This window comes from Lepisma saccharinum, chromosome 5 (assembly GCF_977018435.1).
Source record: "Lepisma saccharinum chromosome 5, izLepSacc3.1, whole genome shotgun sequence".
NCBI lineage: Eukaryota > Metazoa > Arthropoda > Insecta > Zygentoma > Lepismatidae > Lepisma > Lepisma saccharinum.
The window spans coordinates 15979274-16002491 of record NC_139233.1 but is presented as its reverse complement, the minus strand read 5'-3'; the positions used below and the strand labels follow the sequence as shown (position 1 = coordinate 16002491).

Here is a 23218-nt window from a genome sequence, read left to right as displayed (position 1 = left end):
ATTGCGTGCCCTGCAAAGTGATCGATTGCCTCCCCTTGAGAAGATAACGTCTGACGCTGGCATTATCCTTTGGGAGGAGTGGATGGCCGAAGAACCCTGCTATGGAACAAATGACTCTCCTCGGGGTCAAGAGCAACTTCACATCGAATGTAATTCGCTTTAAAGCGGGAAGAACATTCTGAAGGCCAATGACTTACACATCAGCAAGTATGGATGGTGTATGCATATTTATTTCCCTGCTTTTTTCTTTCATTTCTGCTGAATTCAAGTACAATGAATAATATTCAGCGAACAACTCCCCCACCCCAATTCATTTCGCCATATTTCGGCCAAACAGATGTAAGTTATGCTAGCAAATGTATTTAAAATTCACGAAACAACAGGGAAGGAGCAAAAGTAAACCTAAAAAATTATACAAAATGCAACAAAAATGATCAAAAATGCTGAAAAATGACCTAAAGGTAAAAAGCGGTCGGAAAATATAAAAGATGCAAAATAACAACAACATTTTCTGGATTTGAAGGAGACTGACTACTATCAGGTTTAACATTGTCTTTAAGGCCCAGAAAAAAAATATTTTTTTTCTACTTCCTAGCCCTGATCAAAATGCATTAACACTACAATAACTATCTCAAGAAATGTATGGCACAGAATTAGACGAGTAGTTTAGAATTCAGTATGCAATTCATGAAGATATGTATGTCCTAGATTTTGATTGTGTGAACTTATTTAAGTTATAACTAGACTCCGGATCTTTAGGTGCAACGTTTGACCGTTTAGGGACAAAAACAAATGTGCAGAGAAAACCAAAATAGGTGCAAGAAAATTCAAGAAAACCTTAAGTACGTCCATTTGTATCACATAATTTTTCATTTTCAACATTACAAAGAAAGTATTGTCAGAAATGAATATATACTTTGAGTACATATAGGCTACACTCACCAGTAGAGAATTCTTGAGTGTTTGCCTTCAATCATCCCTGGCGCTGGTTTCCGAATAGAAAAGGAGTGAGGGAGTTGTACTGAATTATGCTGTACCTTTCTATGTTGATCTGTCAGGATGAATTTCCCTTTTCGTAGAATTTCCCTCCCAGAAGGCAAAAGTTTCCCATTTCTTAAAACAATTCCCTCGATTTACAGAACGTCACATGTAATCGTACATTTTTACGTTAATTCGCTGACTGCAACCATGTTTTGAGGGCAGAATAGGTGCAAAATTCATGTTAAGGTGCAAATTTGGGGGAACAATGAACCACGAAATGGGTCTATATGGCGATATGTTAGATGCGAGACTCCATATATGGAAGCGCCCAACATTTTTTTTGTAAGTGCAGCACCTAAATGCTCTAGTTATAACTATTCTGCTTTCACAATTTTTTAGAGTCAGCTATTAAAATAATTGAAATTAAGAATCCACCAATCGAGTTAAATTTTCTAAAATACTGTATAAGCCATCGGTAGTCGCAAAACCGTTTTGAACTCCCTCGTCGAGTGACGTCAGCGCGGAATGCCTTCGTTGTTAGGATTAGGTCTTTAAGCATAAAATACACACTAATATTTCGTGCCTTGATGTAAAAGGTATAATTTATGTTAAGCTAACTAAACCTGACGAGAATATGCATCGTGGCATCACTAAACGAGGGAGCTCAAAACGGTGTGCGACTAGTGAGACCCATTTTAGAGTGCGTTACTGTCATTAAAAATCGAGGACTTGGCAATTGGTTACGCAGATTTTTCTGTGATTGAAATGGGAAAAAGAGATCCATGCGGAATGAGCGGAAAATGAGTGGACGGAAAAAGAAAAAAAGGTCGAGGAACTCTAGCGCCTCCAGGCGGACGAATTCGGTACTGTTTGGAGGAGCGCGTCTGGCGATCATCTGCCGAAGTGCGAGAGAGTGGTCCAGAGGAATCGGTCGATCTTTCTCTCTCGGCATGCTGTCGCAGGAGCAATGAAGACGGCCGTGGCAATGAGCCAGCAGAATGACATGTGGACCATACTCAGCGACAGGCTATCCAAGCTGTGGCGAAATCCTAGAATCGACCGTAAGTTCTCATGTGTCGTGTGTTTTGCATGAATACTTACATGTCAACCGCACGTGTTAATTGGTAGTGTGTGTGATTCTATACGATTCTGACACGGCGAACTGAACAAAGGTGCCGACAATAAAAATGTGACACCCAGATCGTGAAACACCAGCTTTCCGTGCAGCGCGTTTTGTGTGTTGCCTAACTTTACAGCGATAAGCCAACTTCAATAGCAAATTTTCAATAGGAAATTCAACTATCGCCTCAGAGTTAGGCAACACATAACTCCACCCAGGAAAGTCGGAATTTCAGGATCTAGGTGCCCCATTTTTATTGCCTGTGACTGTACATTGTCATCTCTGTGTGGATAACCGGTGGAGGCACATAGTGGTTCGGATCCCGCTTTAAACTGTAGGTCCAGTACCGATTAGTCTTTCGGTGCGTGAACTGGACTTAAAAACTCAAAACTCATCCCTGTCTGCGATGTTTCACCCCTCTCCCTCCAAACCTCCTTAACAACATATCACACAATGCAGCACATGGAAATCTAGCACTATTTCGAGGTTTCTGGGCAAACCACTTCAGGGTGAAACTAATTTTTGCTCGTTTTTAAATGTCATTACTGGCAGTACAATATTTCTTACTATGCCACAAAGCATGTTTTCATGTCAATCTTCCGGTTGTCTAGGACGCCAGGAGTCCCTGGTTCGAATCCAGGCCGGACATTTAATCAATTTCGTAATGTCATCAGTCATCCTCATCTTCGCGATTAGCCAAAAGTGGCAGAAAAGCGAAGTAAAATAAATCAAATCAAATCAACATGAACAAGTGCGTTATCGTCGGCTCATAATACCTTCACCAATAACTCCAACCACCAAATTTTGGAGGCCGAGATTGGCGTAAATAATATTTTATATGTGTAAATTAGAGTGCTCCATCGAGGCTTTTTTGCTCGATCTTCTAATAGTTCTCACGGATGACGATAGATGGCCTACGGAAACGACTGTTTCTTCGCTCGAGCGAATAACGCTCGAACGGGCAAACTATCGGTATACGCTGGAAGCCCAGTAGTTCACGTACAACCGTAATTTGTCTGTGGTGTGCCTTCAAATATGCTTCGTGAAGTGAAGACGCAGTGAAATTGAAACTGAAGTGAACAGTCATCATCTCCATGTTAAAATGTAATTTAGTCTATCTTGCCAATACATAGCAATATATGAAAACGAATAGATAATTATGGGCTGAAACTAGCAGCACGAATTTTATACATATATTTGTAGGATTATTGTCACATTGAAATTATATTTGATATTCTATATATTCGAGCGAATCACGCTCGAGCGTGGGAGATTCGATCGAGTTTGAGCAAGCGAAAGTGGTCCAAGGCAGTATCCAGTGTAAATAGCCTATATACGTATAACATCTGCTCTTTAGGAATTTTGTGGGAGGCAGAAAGTGGTTTGCCGCCTTAATTCTGGGCATACGTCTTCACAGAAAATTCCGTGTTCAAGTCCTAGCCTGATCATAGCTGTAAGTGTCACTTCAAAAATGTTATGCATGCCTCAGTCATTTATAACGTCGCGATTAGCCTGAATGGGCAGAAAAGCGATGAAAAATAACAAATTACAAAGGTTGTTTCAATATGAATTTTGAAGATTCTTCAAGCGAAAAGCAAAACATATCTACGCGTAATACGAGATGACACCCAAATTTCAACTTCCTCTTCCAGGTAGACCACCCTGGGCCGCATTTTGCAGACTAACGAGTCTCTAGCGTCTGGATGGCCTCCACGATGGCGCAGTGGTAGCGTCGTCGCCTTGTAATCAATGGGTGCCGGGTTCGATTCCCGGTGGAGGCACATAGTGGTTCGGATCCTACTTTAAACTGTAGGTCCAGTCCCGATTACCCTTACTGTGCATAAAGTGGACTTAAAACAACAAATCAATCTCATCTAGCGTCTGGACGTATGTTGTGCTTTGTCCATGTGTGATTGTCCTTTCAACAATTTTGTCGTATTCATCCTTATCTTAGCGACAAAGTAGCAGAAATCGTCGTTTGAGCTTCAGTGTTAAGAGTTCAGGAAACTGTAGAAAATACAAAGAGATTTTACTCTTTCTAGGATGAATAGAAAGGGCTTCTAAAACTAGAAATAATTGTCAATTAACGTTGATGGTTACCGCATCTACTTTCATTGACCACCTTAATATCTAGCATAATATAGTGATAGTACGTGAACTGATGCACTTAAATAATAGTATAGTACTAAAATATATGTTTTTCCCTTTTTGAATTTGAATTAAAAAGTTTGTGTGCGCCAGCACTTAGGCTATTTTGCAACTGTGACACCCGTTATCATAACAAAAATAGAAGCGTGTCTCGCAAGTAAAATATCCTTACCTGGGTTAAAAGCTGAGGCTGTAAAGGGGCACTCAGCACATACTATAAGGACAAAACACCGGACAACACACACACAGCCCTACGAAGATTATACTCTCCGTAGGTTCAGACGCCAGAGCTTCGTTAGTCTGCAAAATGCAGTCCAAGGTGTACTACGTGGAAGTGAGGTTGACAATTTGGGCGTACTATGTAGAAGGATCGCCCCTTTACACACTCTTTTTTTCCCTTTTCTCTCGTGGACATAGCGTTATGATAGCGCGTAAATTTGAACCGTGACCGACACAGCATCTGAAAGGTAATTTTGACGCAAGATTTAAATAATTTCATGACTGATTCATTGAATCGAAAGTGTTGGGTGTGTCAGCACTGTGGCTATTTTTCACCCGTCACAATAAACGGGTTCCAGCCCCTTATCGTTACTAAAATCAACATCTCAGCAGCACATATAAGGACAAACACAGGACAACACAGCCCTACAGAAGATTATACTGGCCGTAGGTTCAGACGCCAGAGCCTCGTTGACCTGCAATGGTGCAGTTACTACGTGGAAGTGACGTAGACTTTTGTGTGCGTTCTCGAGAGGTCACCAGTTACAGTCCTCAAATAATTTCAGTTTCAAAGTAGGGCATAATCCGCACACATTTCTGTATGCGGTTTTAACGTGATTACATTTTCAAAGTGGCCATTATTTGATGAATCGGTGTTCATGTATTTATATATTCAAAGAACAACGAGATTATACATACCATAAACATGAGAAAACATGAGAAAACAAGAACTACAATAGTCGAAATTTTCAATCAGAGTGATAGTGCCGATTTACTGATCTGGATATCCTGCGAACAGTTTACTGCTCCACATAATCTCGCCTCTAAAACTCCCAGTGTTTTTCTCGGCTGCTGGATCTGTAGTAAATATGGTGGGCAATCAATATCTGCTGCTTTTGTTACAGGACTCTCTTTGTGATTAAATTAATTCCGGTAAGTGAGAACGAAAGGTTCGTCTGTTTCCACAACTGTTCGTTATGTAGGCAGCAACACTTTCATTTTGAAAACCACCTTTCGTACTAAACAGATTCCATTTAAACGTATCGCATTTTTTCGGTTTATGTAATAGAAAAACAGCGGGGTCACTCGCATTAAACCCTACACTTCAGGTACATTACACCTGATCAGGCACAAATAATGGAGAAAGTATTCGCAGTGCAATTTAAAACCTTGGACTTGGAAGTTAAGTTATTTGCATATCCCAAAAGAAATGCTTTGACACATTAAAAAATGTCGATGACACTGGTGGATTTAGCGGGAACACAGCGACGCGTTCCATCAAAAATAAATGAAGCGACGATATCGTTATATCCCAACGTGCAAGAATATTTCGTAGAGCATGAAATAGAATCTTTCAATACTATCCTCTTTCTGACTGCCAAAGAATCCAAATATTATGTTTAGCACATAGGCTAATAGGTACTGGATCTGCTTGACATTGAAATGTACCGTCACAGGAACTGAAATTCGGAATATCGAAATGGGATTGTTACAGCCCAGAAGTTTCCGTGACTGTACACTGACGTGCCTTTAACATTAGATTTTTTCAAAGTATACAGTGCAATATGATCATAGGAAAATAAGTGGAATTTAATTTTATAGGTTTTATCCATCGAAGTTTATTTTGCTGCAACATTTTACATACATATACAGGGTGTGGCTGTACAATGCCGACAACTTTCACAGTGGGTAGAGAACATTGAGACAAACTTTTTTAGTTTATTCACTTTGCTCATGGAGGTCTCGTTTTGATGCTACACGCTGTCAAAAACGGCATTTTCTATCCTGTTTGTTTGCAACCCCGTGGAACAATCTCGTGGTTTTCACAGGCATATATCTTTGATTTAAAATGCAACAATATTCTATGGAAACAATATCATGCCAGCAGAAACATTAACAAAGAGAAGTCACTGATTTTACTTTTCCTTCAGATAATGCATTGATCACCGTACAAACGTATTTTGTTTATCGTATTTGATGTGTTTACATTAATCGCAAGTTTTGTAAGACTTTGCCTAGTCTACCAATATCGTACTACACATTTAGTCGCTTTTAGACATAAATATGTAATGTCGGTGTCAACCGTAAATCTATGGGTGGGTATGCACGTGGTTGCATGCATGCAACATACAAAATTCCATTTTTCGAAGGTTCGTAGCATCACAGCAAGCAAAATGTCATGCAGAAAAGTTCTTCGCCCTCATGACCCTACATGCTGTGAAAATGTATACAACCTCACACGTAACACTCCTCTCCCATGCACATGTATGCTTACAGCATGTGCTGTGTTTCACAGAAACAAGAATTTCGGATCCGTCTCTGCTGGTGACTACTGAGTCATTACACTAAAAACTGAATTACAGCTTCTTGAATCCATGTGAAAATAAAAATTCAAATCACAGATATGGCATGTACGCGTATCTGCATTCAACCATAGTATTAACGTTTTTCTTGAAATATAATATGAAAGATTTTTCAAATAAACTTCAGCAAAAGCTTCTTTTGATATATTTTTAAAAAATGTAAACAATTCCTACTTAGCTCCATTAAAACGGAAATAGGCTAAGATGCAAGAGAATGTAATCATTACATTTCCTTAAAAGCAAGTTAAAGGAGAACTTAATATTTAAGGTACTTAATGTGTTGTTGTACATATTTTCCTTGATAAGCGAACCAGCATCTGATACCGAGAGTTGGAGACTATTTAAGCTAGCGAATGCTAGACCTAATTCAACCATTCGCTGCGGTCGATTAGTTATTTTGCTTTTCAGAAACACAACTTTGCAATTAGCCTGAAATCGGATTGGCAGTTTTTCTTCCATTTCTCTCTTTCCGTTACACAATACGTTTTTTGGCAACTCTGAATACTTTTAAAATTTATATTTAGCACAAGCGAAACAATAGCAACTTCCAGGTGTTATTATTAGAGTATCAGTTATGCTGTGGTGTGTTGCCAAGATAAACATATTACTCAGAGGGAATTAAATTACCCGCATCTTTGAAGAATAGAACATGACGTAGAAAATATGTTGAATACATTAGGGAAATATCTACCCTGTGCATTGCACTCAGCCATGATGGCATGTAGGGAGCGTTAAGAAAGCACTCTACGATCCCGAAAACTTGGGGTCTAACTTTGTGGGGGGGATCGAAATGATTCTCGTCCCATAAAAATAACTCCCACAATTATTTTGCTAATTAATTACTGCTACATTTGCGAAATCCAAAAACGACTCTGTATTTCTTTGCTCCTGAGGTCCCAGGAGATTAATAACTATACTCTTGCCTTAAATTTTAATAAACCTTAACATTTTAGGGGTGACACCTCCCCCTTGGTGCCGCCAAGTTACGCCATAGTGAAGATGATGTCATCAACACTACACGCGGAACGACTAAACCAAAACTTTTGACTAAATGTCAAGAAACAGACTTTACTAATTGTTGACTACCATTCTAGAAAATGTGTATCGCACCAAGTATGTAATGACCCCATCTTAAAATCACCAAATGTCGTATTTAGAACTGGAATTGTTTCGTAGATATCATAATATTAAATAAAATCATCACCTGCTGACTTTCTATTCCACTGTCGTAACCTTGAAACTACAATAATATTGTCAATATATAGAATGGCAGTGAAACCAGTTTTCCCCACCAAATGAATAAAATGACCCTATATGAATAGAGTTTCATAATTTTTTTTCTGTATTTTCCAATACAAAACTTTTTTTTACACATAAAATAACCATCTCGCCGTTAAGAACCTCTTGGATATGCATTTAACTTTTCTGTTTCCACAGAAACGAATTTAGTCCACGTGAGTCCCACATTCGAAGACTAGGTCCTAGGTCATACAAAAATTACAGTTCACTGGAGCTCAACTCTGAAACGTTTCAAGGAAGGGGAACAGAAAAATTGGATTAGTTGAAATAATATTACTAGGTATAAAAATAAATGTCCATCAACATCAAGGACGCCCTCTGGGAAAGGCCAGGGGGTCACTGGCCCCCCTGAGATTTCTGGAAACAGTTAATGTAATTGGAATGGTGAAATTGTAGCGATATTTTATAACAAAAAATGTTGTTTTCTGTGACTTACAGGCCGTACGTTTACAGCAATTATTCCTATCATTATTATTTGAAGGGCCGTAAGTTACGGCAATTATTCCTATTATTATTATTATTATTATTATTATTATTATTTGAAGTAGGGTTTATATTTAAGCTTAGTCTATTTTACACTGATGTCAGTATACAGTTATGCAAATTGCATATAGATATACAGAATATGGAAATTGCAAATGTATGTAATTTTAAGAAAAACATAAATAGTAGTAGTAGTAGTAATAACAACAAAAATAATAGCAATAATAATGATGATAATAATAATAACAATAGTAATAATAATAAAAGTTTGTATGACCCTGCTTCCCCCTGAGAAAAGATCCTGTGGGCGTCCTTGATCAAGACACGTTATTTTCAGTGGACAGAGACCGAACACGTAATACAGTTTTATTCTACGTAAGGTAAAGGAAAAAAGGCTGCGTTCTGTGCATGATATGATTTCGATCAAAGTAATAGAAACTTGGTCTTATGTGTTTGTCGGCAATATCGTGTGAAAAGCTTCGATCTATATGTGCATCTATGAACGTGTTATTTCTCCAACGTCTGTGCAAACCGATATCGAATTTTATATACACCACACACGGCACGTTCGAACCTCGCGCCTGGCGAATCAACTTCAAAGAACTTAAAGTAGTCTACGAAATAAGACATTAAACCGATTTATAATGATTATAAAGAGGTTATATGTTTCAGAATGTGCACTACAAACTAAGTAATTCTCACCGATCGGTAAATCTAATGCTTTTATGTATCATGTGGGATAATTTGAAGGGTTAAGTAACTTAACTTAAGTTGTTCGTAATTCTTAATCGTTTGCATGTACTACTTTAAAATGACAATATTATTACGAAGTTTAAATTTCAAATCCTTCCAAGACCTTACAGTAGAGTCTTGATAATTCGAGTCCCATGATCTTATAATTCGAGGCAAAAACATTTAAGTAAATAAACTAATCTAAAAACGAACACGGCAACACCTACGGACAATCTGGGTCCTGTGTTCGAATCTCAGCATGGGTAAGGTTGGTCTTTGTAAGTGTCCCACATCAATTTCAACATATCATCCTGAAATCAAGAAAATATTAGATACATTAGTAAAAAATTATCAGTTGAAGTCCGTAACCTTCAGGTTTGAGTTTCTTTCAATTGTAATGTTGTAAACTTTAATGTAAATATTTCTTTTACTTTCGAAACCAAGGGAGCAATTAGCATAAACAGTGAGAAAGGTAGTAAACTGACAATTTGCTATGAACGTTTGATAGCTATCCATTCCTCAGGAAATGAGGAAACATCCTGTCTACTGTTAAGTAATATAAAGGGGCTTTGCTTCGAATAGCTCCACAGCTGAGATGCATTTTTGAGATTTCTCTCCGTATCTCGTTGTAAAGGAACCTTCACAACCGTATCCATTTACTATTGAAATACCAGCAAAAGAATTCTCGGGATTCTACCCTGAAATATCGACAACCCAGCGCAATCTAGTGCAGCAGTCTGTATATATAAAAGGGTCTCTCGTCTCTCCACTGATAACCCTCCTTTGTATATCCCTTTATCCTCTCGCAGCTATACAAACTGCTGCTTAACCTTCCGTGTAAAACAAACCCGATCTCCCAGTCCTCTCGATTTCAAAAGAATTGACTCGCTGAGGCAGTGTTGCTAACGTCACTACTTTGTTTGCATCAACATTATTATTTTTCTTACTATATCCGAGAAATATGTTACGTTTGTAAATTTGTAATCATTGGCACAACTAAATAGCAGAATAATATTAATTATATTAATATAAAATGTAGAAATATTGATTGTCTCTTTCTTCAGAGACAAAGTTGATGATTTTATACATTAAATAGTATTTCGAGTGTGGCATACCTTCTTATGCTTATAAATGAAAAAAAAAAAGACAAAATTGAAATATACTCTGTAGTTTCGTAGAAATAACGTGTCAATTGCTGTCACATTGTATTGAGCTGGTATTTCTGTCATCTCATACAAGCAATTGGTCCGTGTGATTATGTACAGTTCGCTACGACGGCAGGGATCTCGGGTTCGAATCCCGTCCTGCGTATTGGTGTCCCATCAATTTTATCATATCATCACTCCTCATCTGCGAGAATAGCGAAAAGTGGCAGAAAAGCGAAGTAAAATAAACCAAATCAATCTTGTAGAATTGGTACTTGACAGCTATTGGTGACAAATGGCAGTTAATTACTAATTACCAAGTACATTTCGTTGATATTCTGTGCAGAAGTAGGGCTACGTGTCTTACTGTGTTTCTCTAAATCATAATTAAGTATAGCTCTTTTCGTACCCGTGCATCACTTTGAAAACGAAGTGACTAACAAGGGAGGTTATCTAAGTGTCCCCCTCCGATTTCCATGAAACTTGGCAGGTGTATAGAGGGCCCCAAAGGAAGAAATACGTGTTTTTTGTTTCAGCTAAAAAAAACTGTTTTAGGGAGCAAACCCCCTCAAATGTCAAAATGAGGCCAAATTGAAGTGGGCATTTGACCCCTGTGTCCCTCTCCAATTTTCATGAAACTTGGCAGGTGTATAGAGGGGACCTATGCCCCCTGTTTCTTCCTATATCATATTTATGTGGTTTCGGGGTCAGATTCCCACTTCAATTTCTCCTCATCTTGACATTTGAGCGGGGGAGTTGCCCCCTAAAACCGTTTTTTAGCTGAAACACCAAAACACATACTTCTTCCTTTGGGCCCCTCTATACACCTGCCAAATTTCATGGAAATCGGAGTGGGACACAGGGGTCATATCCCCGCGTCAATTTGTCTTTATCTTGACATTTGAGAGGTGGTTGCCCCCTAAAACAGTTTTTTTAGTCGAAACAAAAAACACGTATTTCTTCCTTTGGGCCCCTCTATACACCTGCCAAGTTTCATGGAAATCGGATGGGGACACTTAGATAACCTCCCTTGTAAGTACGAGACCAATGGCGTAGACAGGATTTTTTCTTTCTGGATGGGCTAGAATTGTAAAGATTGGATAGTACATACATAGGTGATTTCTAGAGGGGGCTGGATACATAATAAAATATTTCGAAATTACCATTTTTAACCTTAGTTTTAAAAGTGGTCCAGAGACAAAAATGGTAATCTGAGGTCATTTTAAGAGGGTTCGTATTTAACTATTTGGTTTTCCCCAAGTTATTTACGGCTTCCATTTGAAGGTTTTAATTTACTCAAAATTTCTGGGGGGGGCATCTGCTCCCCACCTGCGTAAGCCAGTGACCGAGACTGCGTATAAACATGCTGTGCTACCTATCAGGCAGGTACCATTTCAGCGTTCTCGGCTCCAACTTTCATCGAAACAGCGGATTTTGATCGATGATCATTCAATTGGTCTTGACAGCCATTAATCCATGACAAGTCCCGCGATGTTCACGTGCGAACGAAATAAATACGCATGTCAAGCTACCGAGAGTTTCGCTAATTGCTCTGCTTTTTCATCAACATTCCACGCAAATGGTACTGAGAACCGTGGAAAATGTGCGGGGGCAAAAAAATTTGCTACGCATGGTCACCCAGTGTCAGATAGAGCCAACTCGTCGGGAGGGGACACGCAGGTTTGGAATGTTTCGTTATGCACGGATGAGTCAGTGTTAATTATATGGGTTGCAATCTTCAATTTTTGCATCCAGTCACATTCATTTGAAGTGGTACTGTTACCAAGGGCACCCACAGAGGGGGCCAGGGGGGCAACGTTTCTATGACTGCCCCCCGTGAAAAAATCCTGCGGGCACCCTTCGCTATTACATATACAAGCCGCGGTAGCTCAGTCGTTAGTGGGTCTGACTACTATGTGAGAGACGTGGGTTCGATCCCCGGCGGGGGAGAAACTGGATTTTTTCCCACCCGTTCAAGCGGCTCCGGCGCCCACCCAGCGTCGTATAAAGTGGGAACCTGGAGGAAACTCTGGGAGGTAGGCGCTTGTCTTTCCCGGTGAACGGGTCCGCGACAGTCTCACGTTACAGTCTGTTTTTTTTTTTCGCTCTCCCTGCGTTTGCTCTCTTTCCCTTTCTGTTGACGTTGCAGACTGACGCAAGTATAATCCTCCCTCGGAAGTTGTGTTGTGTCGTGTTCGTGTGTTAAAGATTGTGGCTTAATATGGCACCACAAAAGTTTACATTACAACAAAGGATTTATCTTGTTGGGTGTTACTTCGGAAAGAGGAATTGTGGAGAAGTGCGAAGACGTTTTGCAACGAAATTTCCTGGTGTTCCCTTTCCACATAGGTCCACTATATTAAACCTCGTAAAAAAGTTTAGAGTAACAGGGTCAGTTCTGAATAAAAGTGGAAAGAAAACCCCACGTGTACTTACTAAGAGAAAACTCGATGAGATAGGACTAAGATTAGAACAGTCTCCTCGGAAATCTATCCGCCGCCTTTCACAAGAAACGGGTGTTTCAAAAACCACAGTATTTAGAGCCGCTAAAATTCTTATATGGTAAAATAATAACGTCACGGGGAAAAAGTGTAAAAATCTAAGAAACAAAGTATACAAAGACAGTTCGCACACCATCCGTGAGTTAAAAGAGAGTATTGTACGAGATCGGGAGAATTACAGTAGACGAACTTGCACGTGTAAATGCCAATTTCCTTCGGAGATGCCAGGAATGTGTTGCAGCAGAGGGACATCATTTTCAACACCTTCTGTGGTGAAGGTTAGTACACAATATGAGAACTGTAATTTTAATAGCCGACTCTAGCGACTGTCGCGGAACCCGTTCACCGTGAGAGACAAGCGCTGCTTGCCGGGCCGCTGGCCGCCGAGTCTCGTAGCGAATGTCAGGGAATGCTCTGTAGAACCTCAGTGGAACATATAAACGCACATTATGGCTGCTCAGATGGGTTCACGAGCGTGCTTTCTTTCCACAGAATAGTACAGTCGTGTGTTGTACCAAATATAGAAGTGCGATTAATAAAACTGAAAAAGAAGATACTTTTTCTAGGGCTGAGCCAATGACGATGACCCTGTAGGTTCAACCTATTTAACTCTTGAGAGAAGAGTTTTTGGTTGCTAATTTAGTATTTTTCGGAAGAAAGTGTTGATAATGAAAGTGGGAGGTAATCGTGTGTTTAGCAAAGCAGAGCACATAGCAAGCACAAGGGTCAAAACTTTGCAAAAGTTAAGAGGAAAGAAGCGCACGTATTTAAGACATATTTGATATATATCCTACAGATGCCATTTGGAGCCGCTGTGTTGCTGTTTCCGCACAAATATTAAGTGCGGAGTTAACAAGGAGAGTATCATGAAGCGGGAAGGGGCGATTTCTATTATCGCCCCGGATGTAAAAATACCTAGCTACGGCTACGTCCTTTACATGATCGCAAGGGCAAAGAGACATACACGTTTGCAAGCTGACAAGACTTTCTTCAATCACAAACCTAAGTGCAGTAAACATTTTGAGCAATATATGGACCACATTATCCTTCTACTAGGAAGAAAATATTCACACTGTGGTCTTGAGAGATTTTCATCTCGCATTATCCCAATCTTTTTTTTTTTATTTTACTTTTTTTATGTTGTCTTTTCATCCAAAACTGTGAACTTCAAATCCTTTAATTTTTGCTGGGTAATGCCTGCAGTGTGTGGAGAGGCATTGTCGTGCAAATACAGAATTCCATTTGTCAATTTTCCGCGTCGTTTGGACTTAATTGTCTGCTTCAAATTATCAAGAAGTGATGAATAATATGCCCCTGTAATAGTTGCACCCTTTTCCAAAAAGTCAATTAGCAGTACACCGTTTTTGTCCCAAAAAACACTGGCCATCACCTTGGCTGCCGTCTTTTGCACACGGGCCTTCTTAGGGCGTGGTGACTCAGAGTGGGTCCATGCCTTTGACTGTTCTTTTGTTTCAGGATCATAGAGGTAGATCCAGGTCTCATCCTCAGTCACCAATCGAGACAAAAATGTGGACGCATCCTTTTGAAAATAATCAAGAATCACTTTGGATGTCCTCACCCTGTCACGGTGCTGATCAGCGTTCAAAAGTTTCGGGATACACTTTGCTGAAACTCTTTCACGGGAGATGTTTAGAGACTCAGCAATGATTTTAGTGGAAATTCGCCGATCTTGAAGAATTAGATCATGCACAGCATCGATTACTTCCGGAACAACCACACATGCTGGCCTTCCTGTGTGTGGCTCATCATCTGGGCTGAAATGGCCGGTTTTAAATTTAGCTACCCAGTTCTTAACAGTGGCATATGCAGGGGCATGGTCCCCCAAAGTCTGTACCAACGTGTCATGTATCTCCTTGCCGGACTTTCTCTGCAGGAATAAAAACTTTATCACCACTCTATGGTCTTTCGCTGTAAATGTTGCTTCAGGTGCTGCCATCTTTCAGTCACATCTGAAATAAAGAAAAACCATTAGACGTACAAATATACTTTTCTCTACCAACAATATACAGACATTAAGCTGCAATTTAAGACCAAATTCATGAAAATACGACAACATGAAGGGGATAAGGCTAAGAAATTACCAGCACCCCCTCGTATCACTGTATTTATGTAACATTTATTATAATTGATCAATAGCAGCATTCTGTAACTAAATCGTACATTTTGTTTTGTACTGTATTAATAGTTAATACTGTAAACACATATAAGATATGTAATTTTAAATGTACTCCCTGACATGGGTTAGGTGGCAGAACAGCCTCAGTCTGAACCTCGCCCACTCAAAGAATTTGAATTTGAGTTTGAATTTCTCTTATCTCATCATTGAATTGCTGCATGCTTCGTGTTCATATCACAGTGAATATCACAGTGGAACAAGTAATTCATGCGTGTCATGTTACTCGTAAAGAAGAAATACCTGATAACGATGTAAAGCTCCTCAAGAAGTCGCAATTTCGAACACTTTTCCAACACGCCACTACACTCTGTTCGGGGAATCTGTGGAGCAAGCGAACGAAAACAAGTCTCTGGCCTAGTAGTGACTCGCGAGGATGCGATCAATGAGCGCGTGAGAGAGGAAGGGATTGCATGGAGGTTAAACGCGGCTGCAGCTGTGTAGCACATGTCCATGTTTGACTAGAATGCTATCGAAACGTTAAGTCACATGGGGAGATCAACAAAGGAAATGCTTCTGTTCTAAACTTGTTTTAATTCTCAATTTGTTGCTACTCAAAGTTTTCATTATTTTTCCTTTTGGAGAAATGTAGAAAAAAAGTATTTTTTTTTTGTTATTTAGCGTCGCTTTTCTGCCAGCTTTTTGGTCACTGGTGACGATGAGCATGAGAGGTGATATTATGAAATTTATGAACGGAGAAAGTAGATATGCCCTGGTCGGGATTTGAACTCGGACCCACACTCCGCCACGCAGGCTGGCAAAAGTAAATCTGCATTGACATTTAGGGAACTCAGCGTAACGTAAGATTTCTCTTTCCCATGATTTTAACACAAGGCTCCTAACGGAAGAATTTAGATGCATAATTTCCACCTTTTAAAATAGGAAACGCATGCAAGGAAAGTCAAGAGGTGTCAGGGGTGGGTCCTTTTAAAGACATCCAAATGTAAGCCTCTCTTCCACGTAGTGGACAGCATTTTGCAGACTATCGAGGCTCTGGCGTCAGGACTCACTGCCAGTGTAATCCTCTGCGAGGCTCGTCTTGTTCCGTCCCTATATGTTTGTGATTGCCCCTTCATCCACTTCATCTTATCACCACCCATCCTCATCTTCGCGATTAGTCAAAGTGGCAGAAAAGATAAGTAAAAGAAACTGAATCAATCAAGCAAGAAAGAAAAGGAAGTCAAGGTTGTACTTGTGAATTCTCACAGATCAGCGACGTTCCGAACAAAACCTGTAACATGAGCTATTTGAAGGAAATGCATATTGAATACACCGTGAGTTGTGTATGCATTGGTATTTGCGTTCCACCCCTGCTGCAGGAGGAAGCGATTGATTCCTTCTAACTCAGTTACGCATGCATCACTGCTTCTCTCCGCCAAGGCGGAGTTTCTCTGGAATCACACATGAAGGAAACTTAGGTAATTTGATGAAGCCCATTGGGGAAGCCCCTTTTCCTCCAGGGAAGAAAGTTATAAGAGGAAAAGTTGTGGAAAATTGGGCTGGAGACCGAGTTTGAATGAGATGCACCAAGTTTGCCATTCCTTTGGTCATCGCCGGCAAAAACTTTCGTCTTCCTTGCATAACCTTGCATAATCTAATAAAGATCACATGTTCTGTTGTTAGTTCAAACCAGTGATGGCCGGCGGCAAGTATGATGGGTAGTGCCAACGTGATCAAGAAATCGAAAAAAAACAACTCCGCAATGCCCCCGCCCCCTCCTTGAGGTTGCCCCACTGGCCAAGATGTTTTTCCTCGTTTGGTAACGTGGAAAACAGTGTGTGTTTAAGTAATAACAAACTAATACGATTCATCTTCACTCACTAACCTATCTTTATACACTACAGGACATTTCACAAAAACCACATCACCATAAAATTTTTTACTTTTATATTTTTAAAAAAGTCTGGATGGCCATCTAGGCACATCTATCTATTATCAAAATGTTCATTTCACTTTGGAAAAATACTAGGTTCGTTTCTCCAAAAGTTGGGAGAAAAGTAGATAGTACCTTTTTCAGGAATTATACCGCGTTTGTTACAACCTGTCCCGGTTCCCGCGCTAGTTGCTCCCTGGCTTTTCTCGGTGCTGGGGAAAGTCAAAGCCAGGCAGCCAATTAAAATACGCAACGTCGCAACAGCGTCTACGTAAGCGCCTCTCTTCTGGCTTCCATTCGCTCCTCGCTGCCCAGCAGACGATTTTTTCCTCGTTTCTCATTGGCACCGAAACTGTAGAGCGCTCCCTAGCGCGGGAAAGGGGATAGGTTGTAACAAACGCGGTATACTTCCCCAACGGGTCTTACAAATCCGTCGTATTTAGCGACTTATCTCTGAATATGACACTGCGAAAGTTCCCTTGCTGTGCCAAGCGAAAAGGGGCACGGCTGGTGTCTTATGGGCTAACCCCATTGGCTAACACCACCCCCTGCCACCTTCTTCCCGGCTCATGGTGGAAATGTTACTCGCTGAGACTTATCCAACCCTCTGCACGTGTTTCAACTTGGTTAGGCCAGCTCTTTGAGTGGCGCGGACCGCTGCCTCGCCGAGGGTACGAAGCAGCTGGCGATGCAGTGAGGAGGTTGGAGCGGTTCATATCTAGTCTGTGGTTGGGGCGGTCGTCACGTCAGCTTGACCGCAAGATTCGAATCTCCTTGTCTGTAAACTATCAATGTATTAATTTAACAATATTTGGGCTAGGTATGCATTTCTTCTGAGGGTAGTGCCATGGCACGGCGGCTCTCCCCCTTGAGCCGCCGCTGGTTCAAACGCGAGTTAACAGTCGCCGCTTGTATTTCCATCTCTCCCAATGAATATATTAAGGCGAGGAGGGACAATTATGCACTAGTTGTGCATTTATTTCAATATTGTCGGATTGGGCACTGCTATTTAAAAAAGGGTTTAGTATGCAAGAGCGTATGAATTTCTCTCCATGTTGCAAGTGGAAACTGTTTTTCAAGTTGATTAGTAAGCTAGACACGATGTTTGAAAAATATGATTAATAAGTATTTACAGAATCCCATGTATTCCTTATGAGAAATCTACTTCAGCTTCAAGTTACGGCTAATCAAATGGGAGTTTCAACTCTTCTCACTACTATGATATAGTTCAACGTGTCCTTTTTCCGTCCTTGTATTTTTCTACGTCATTGGATGTTTGATATTCCCGAGAGAACGAATAAAATAATCGTCCCATAAACCTAATGAAGTTCTCCTTGTCTCATACGGCGGCAGTATTGCCAAACCTTATGTGCATAAAAGAGCTACATTTCACCATTAATAGAGCTAAAGATGACTTTCAAGGAGCTAGATTAACCATTCAACTCGCTCGGCCTTCGAGGCGACTAAATTCTAATTCTATGAAGAACACAAAATATAATTTTATGTAGCTTTTCACTTTGTTTAGAGCTTTTTGTCGTGTAAGTTCTAACTATTGTCTCAAACTCTAATCTACAAGTATTCTGGCACCTCAATTACTCAACCTCTCACTGTATAGTTGTGGAAATAACGTTCGGGACTGAGAGATGGGTACTGGCAAATTTATATTGTCAGTATAAAGATCCCATTAAACCTTACCTGGACATCTTGGATAAGACTGTCACGGACCTATCAAGCAACAACTTATTGGTAGCGATGGATTCCAACGCAAAGTCTAGACTCTGGTATAGCAAAATCCTGGATGATCGTGGACAAGAACTAGAGGATTTTATAGCAAGCAAAAACTTAAGTGTGATAAATCGCAGGTCGGAGTTTCCTACTTATTCCAATAATAGAGGAGGGACTTCAAATATCGATGTTACCACTACAAATCACCGAGGGAGGATGTCTGTTGTCAATTGGAAGGTAGAAGACAACCAAACGGTTAGTGATCACAATCTGATTAGTTATAATATCCAACTTATGAAAAGACACACACTTAATAATGACAACATCAAGAGAATCTGGAGTACCAGAGATCAAGACCTTCTGAGGTCACTGGTCACGAATCAGCTTCAGCTAAATCCTATGAGTAAAGGAAGACTGGCTGAGGATATTGCAAAAACTATTACAAATGCTATTACATCAGCAATTCGATCAATTCCCAAATCCACCAAAAGCTCACCCAAGCATGAGTGGCCCCAGTATATATTGACACGTAGGAGTGTCACCCGTCGATTGAGAAAGCGCTACCAAAAGGCTGCCACAGAAAGAGACAGGTTGTTCCGTTTGGAAAAATATCGGAATTCCAAGCGCATCTACTCTTCCCTTATTGAACAGTACAAAGTGAAATCATGGTCAAGGTTCGTTCAGCAGGAGATTGAAAGAAATCCTTGGGGGAAACCATACAGAATGGCCTCACAGAGGAGCAGGCAAAGGTTTGCTCCCGTCCCAATGAAGAAAAGTGAAACTACTTATACTAAGACCTGGGACGAAGCCGTTTCCTACTTGATGGAAAAGTTACTTCCGTTGGATGATCCTCTTCAAGACGCTCCAGAACAGCGGATCATCAGAGCGAATGCAAATAATAACTACAACAATCAACTGATGGTAATACCCTTCGCTCAAGAGGAGATTGCACTTATTATCGATAGATTGAGAAATAGGAATGCCCCTGGTCCTGACGGCATTTCAAATGAAGTCATCAAGATTTTGAAGAACAACTTACTTGGTGACCTTCAGCTACTTTATAATCAGTGTTTACTCCAGGGGATCTTCCCCAATACGTGGAAATTGGCCAGACTTGTGCTCTTTTTAAAGGATGCTAAAAGGGACCCAGTTCTCGTCAAGTCATACAGGCCGATATGTTTATTGGACACCCTGGGTAAAGTTTTTGAGAGACTTATTGCCAAACGCTTAAACAAGAGATTAATCCTTAGCAACAACTCTGAACGGCAGTATGGCTTCCAGAAGGGACGCTCCACTGAGGATGCAATCAATATGGTGACACAGATTGTACAACAAGATTGTACAACAAGATCTCAGGAAATATGTCCTTGCTATAACTATTGATATAAGTGGAGCGTTCGACAACGTCTGGTGGCCGTACTTGCTTGGAGAACTTCAAAAGCTTCACATACCAATGGCTTTATATAATGTTATAAAGGATTACTTAAGCAATAGGAGTGTCCAATACACATGGGGTACAGCCAGTATAAATAGAAATATCAATAAAGGCTGCCCTCAAGGTTCCGTATTGGGACCCATACTTTGGAATGTCACGATGGAGCCAATTCTGGTGGAGCTCATGTACATGACTGACGTAACTGATGTAGTTGCATACGCTGATGACCTACTAATTATCTTCAGTGCCGACAATCGTAGAGACCTTGAAACGAAGACGAACAATGTTATGTTAAGGCTTGAAGAATGGTCATCGAAAAGTAAGCTAACAATAGCTACCGAAAAAACCCATCAGATATTGTTAAAAGGTAAACTACAGAGATCTCCAGTAATAAAGCTTGGAAATTGTTCTATTCGAGCTGCCTCGCAAGTCAAGTACTTAGGAATATTAATCGAGACACAACTGTGTTTTCGCTCTCACATAGTTAATGTCTTGACGAAAGCAAAAACCACTATGCATAACATTATGAGCATGGGTAATTTGGCGTACCGGCTGCCTTTTGACACAGCAATGCTATATTACAGAGCGGTGTTCGTGCCGACAGTATGTTATGCATCCTCTACCTGGGCAATGATGACCCTCAACCAATATGTGAAAGTCAAGTTACGGGCAGCACAGAGGAATATCTTCCTGAGAATATTGGGCGCCTTTCGGACGTCCGCTACAGCTGCTGTAATAGCAATTGCCGGTGTTCTTCCACTCGATTTCGAGGTTCAGAGATATGCAGCCAGATACTGGCTGAGGAAAGGGCAGCATAATAAGATCGTAGCCCTTCTTGGTCAAAACCTCAACACATTTCAGGACATCGATCAACACTTAGAAAATGCCTGGAAGATGGAATGGGAACAGCATCCCGGTTCCCGACGTACCAAAGGATTTCTGCCGTTGGCGAAGATAAGACCTAAAAACTCCTTCTTCCGACCATCAAAGGGTATTACTCATTTCATTACAGGGCATGGCCCTTACGGTTCCTATTTAAAGAGGTTCGGACTAAGATCTGATGATAAGTGCCAGAAATGTGGAGTAATAGATACACCGGAACACGCCCTTTTAACTTGCGAGAAACTTGACGACGTCCGAATTCGGCGTCTGAGGACCAATTTAAGAAGAGGCTCATTCCAGCAGATGGCGAGCTGCCAGCAGACCTTCAATATCGTCAACAAGCTTGCGGATATAATATCAAGCTATGAGTATTTCGAGTATAGAAGATCAGACCCCACAGAAAGAGATACCACTCCTGGCTCTACTATACGTGGGACTGTCGCAGTTCAGGATGTACTTAGGAGATCAACTCGGGTACTGAGATCAGCCATTACTGTGACCACTGAGGAAGATCATCAGCAAGAAGAGATCAGGTACTACGAGACAGGACAACTTCCCTTAATAGAGGACGTTTCTTCATAACCTCCATTGGAGGAAAACAGTCGGAAGAATTCGAAGCAGATTCGTAGTGCAGACCTGATTCCAACACTAGAGCGGATGTTGTGGTCTTCATTAAAGGGCACTCCAGTTTTCTACGGGCCCTATTGGACCCTGAATTATTATTCTCTATATTTTATGTATTATATATTATTCTATATTTACCATTTAGATCTTATTCTATATTAAACCTATGCATGCTTCTCGAAAACTTCTCTAGATTCTCAAACTCTAATTTCAAACATCTCGGTTTTATCTTAGGTACCGAGATTTATATTACTCGCTTATCTTCTTATTCAAACTGGTGTAGAAGCGGAGATTCCCAGAACCTAGTTAACCACTCCAAAGTATATCCTTCACTCCGGGACACGAAGAATACCGCACTCAGCAGAAGCACCAACGACAAACGATAGCTGAGTGAGAGGGTATAAGAAGTGAGAGTGGCGAGTGGTGGCGGAGGTTCGCACCTTCGTGTCCCCAATTTAATGTAAGGGAAACTTAAATTCTATTTTATTCTATTTGTATTGTTTGTTTGTTTGAGTTGGTGTTTTAAGTCCACTTTATGCACAGATATGCTAATCGGGACTGGACCTACAGTTTAAAGTGCTATCCGAACCACTATGCACCTCCACCGGGCATCGAAGCGGGCGACGACGTTACCACTAAGCCATCGAAAGATTTTATTCCATTTATACTGCTTCCATTCGCTTAATAAAAGTTCTGTCGATAGATATATATATTTTTTCATTTCGTGCGTTGTAAGTTGTAACTATATATCACAAATTCTCTGGAAATTGCCTATTTTGAATTACACAGTGAACACACAATAGGACATTTCCATAGCTTTTGCGAAAGATAAGTTACACATTCTTACTTAAAATCTGTGATAAAATTAGCAACATAGTAGCTTTGACAATTGAATAATATCCATGTAGAAAAAGAAGGCTGAAATGTCGATTGGATGTAAGCTCCGCATTTCTTTCCTCCGCCTAAGCTCCGCGGTTTCTTCGGACGGTGACTGATGAGGGATGAAGTCAGCTCTGCGTTGTGGATTCTGGACGGGAACTGCATTTGACATGGTGCTATTTCTCTCCCTCGCGCAGTTGAAAGCCCCCAAAAGCTTCGGAAGGCCCACTTTCTTTCCTGGCGCTAGATGGAAGATTCTCTCATTCCACTTTTGCACTAATTGTTGCTTTGCAATATTTTGATGTTTCTTTTCACTCGTACACAAATTGAAATTGAATACACGAGAATTATTGGTGAGGTTTGGTGAAGTTTTTGTGAGAGACACGTTGCACGGTACACCTTGAAAGTTGTTTCAGCAACTCAAGCAGCAATTTAAATTGAAAGGCAAGTAATTGACTTGAAAACGATATCAGAGTATAACTTCTACGTGTCACATTATTACGGCCATTGAATTGCTTTTGCGGATTTTTGTTTTTGAAAATATTGTAGCAATACATATGCTAACTTTTATACTGTTTGTAGTATTATGTATTTGCAGAACATTTAAAAGGTTAA

The 23218-nt window shown here is 40.4% G+C and overlaps 1 protein-coding gene across 5 annotated transcripts in view; it reads left to right on the top strand.

Annotated features, from left to right (window-relative positions):
• The window catches only part of LOC145987673 (putative 3',5'-cyclic phosphodiesterase pde-5), a 186460-nt gene that overhangs the window by 60738 nt on the left and 102504 nt on the right, over positions 1–23218 (top strand). For 4 of the 5 annotated variants that reach the window (XM_083122205.1, XM_083122206.1, XM_083122202.1 and 1 more), the window contains exon 1: positions 1960–2042. The exons of the other annotated variant lie outside the window; for it this stretch is intronic. In XM_083122205.1, coding sequence (XP_082978331.1) covers positions 1967–2042 — 76 coding nt within the window. In that variant the 5' untranslated portion in view covers positions 1960–1966. Of the gene's footprint in view, positions 1–1959; positions 2043–23218 lie in introns of those variants that run through there. 5 annotated transcript variants of the gene reach the window in all.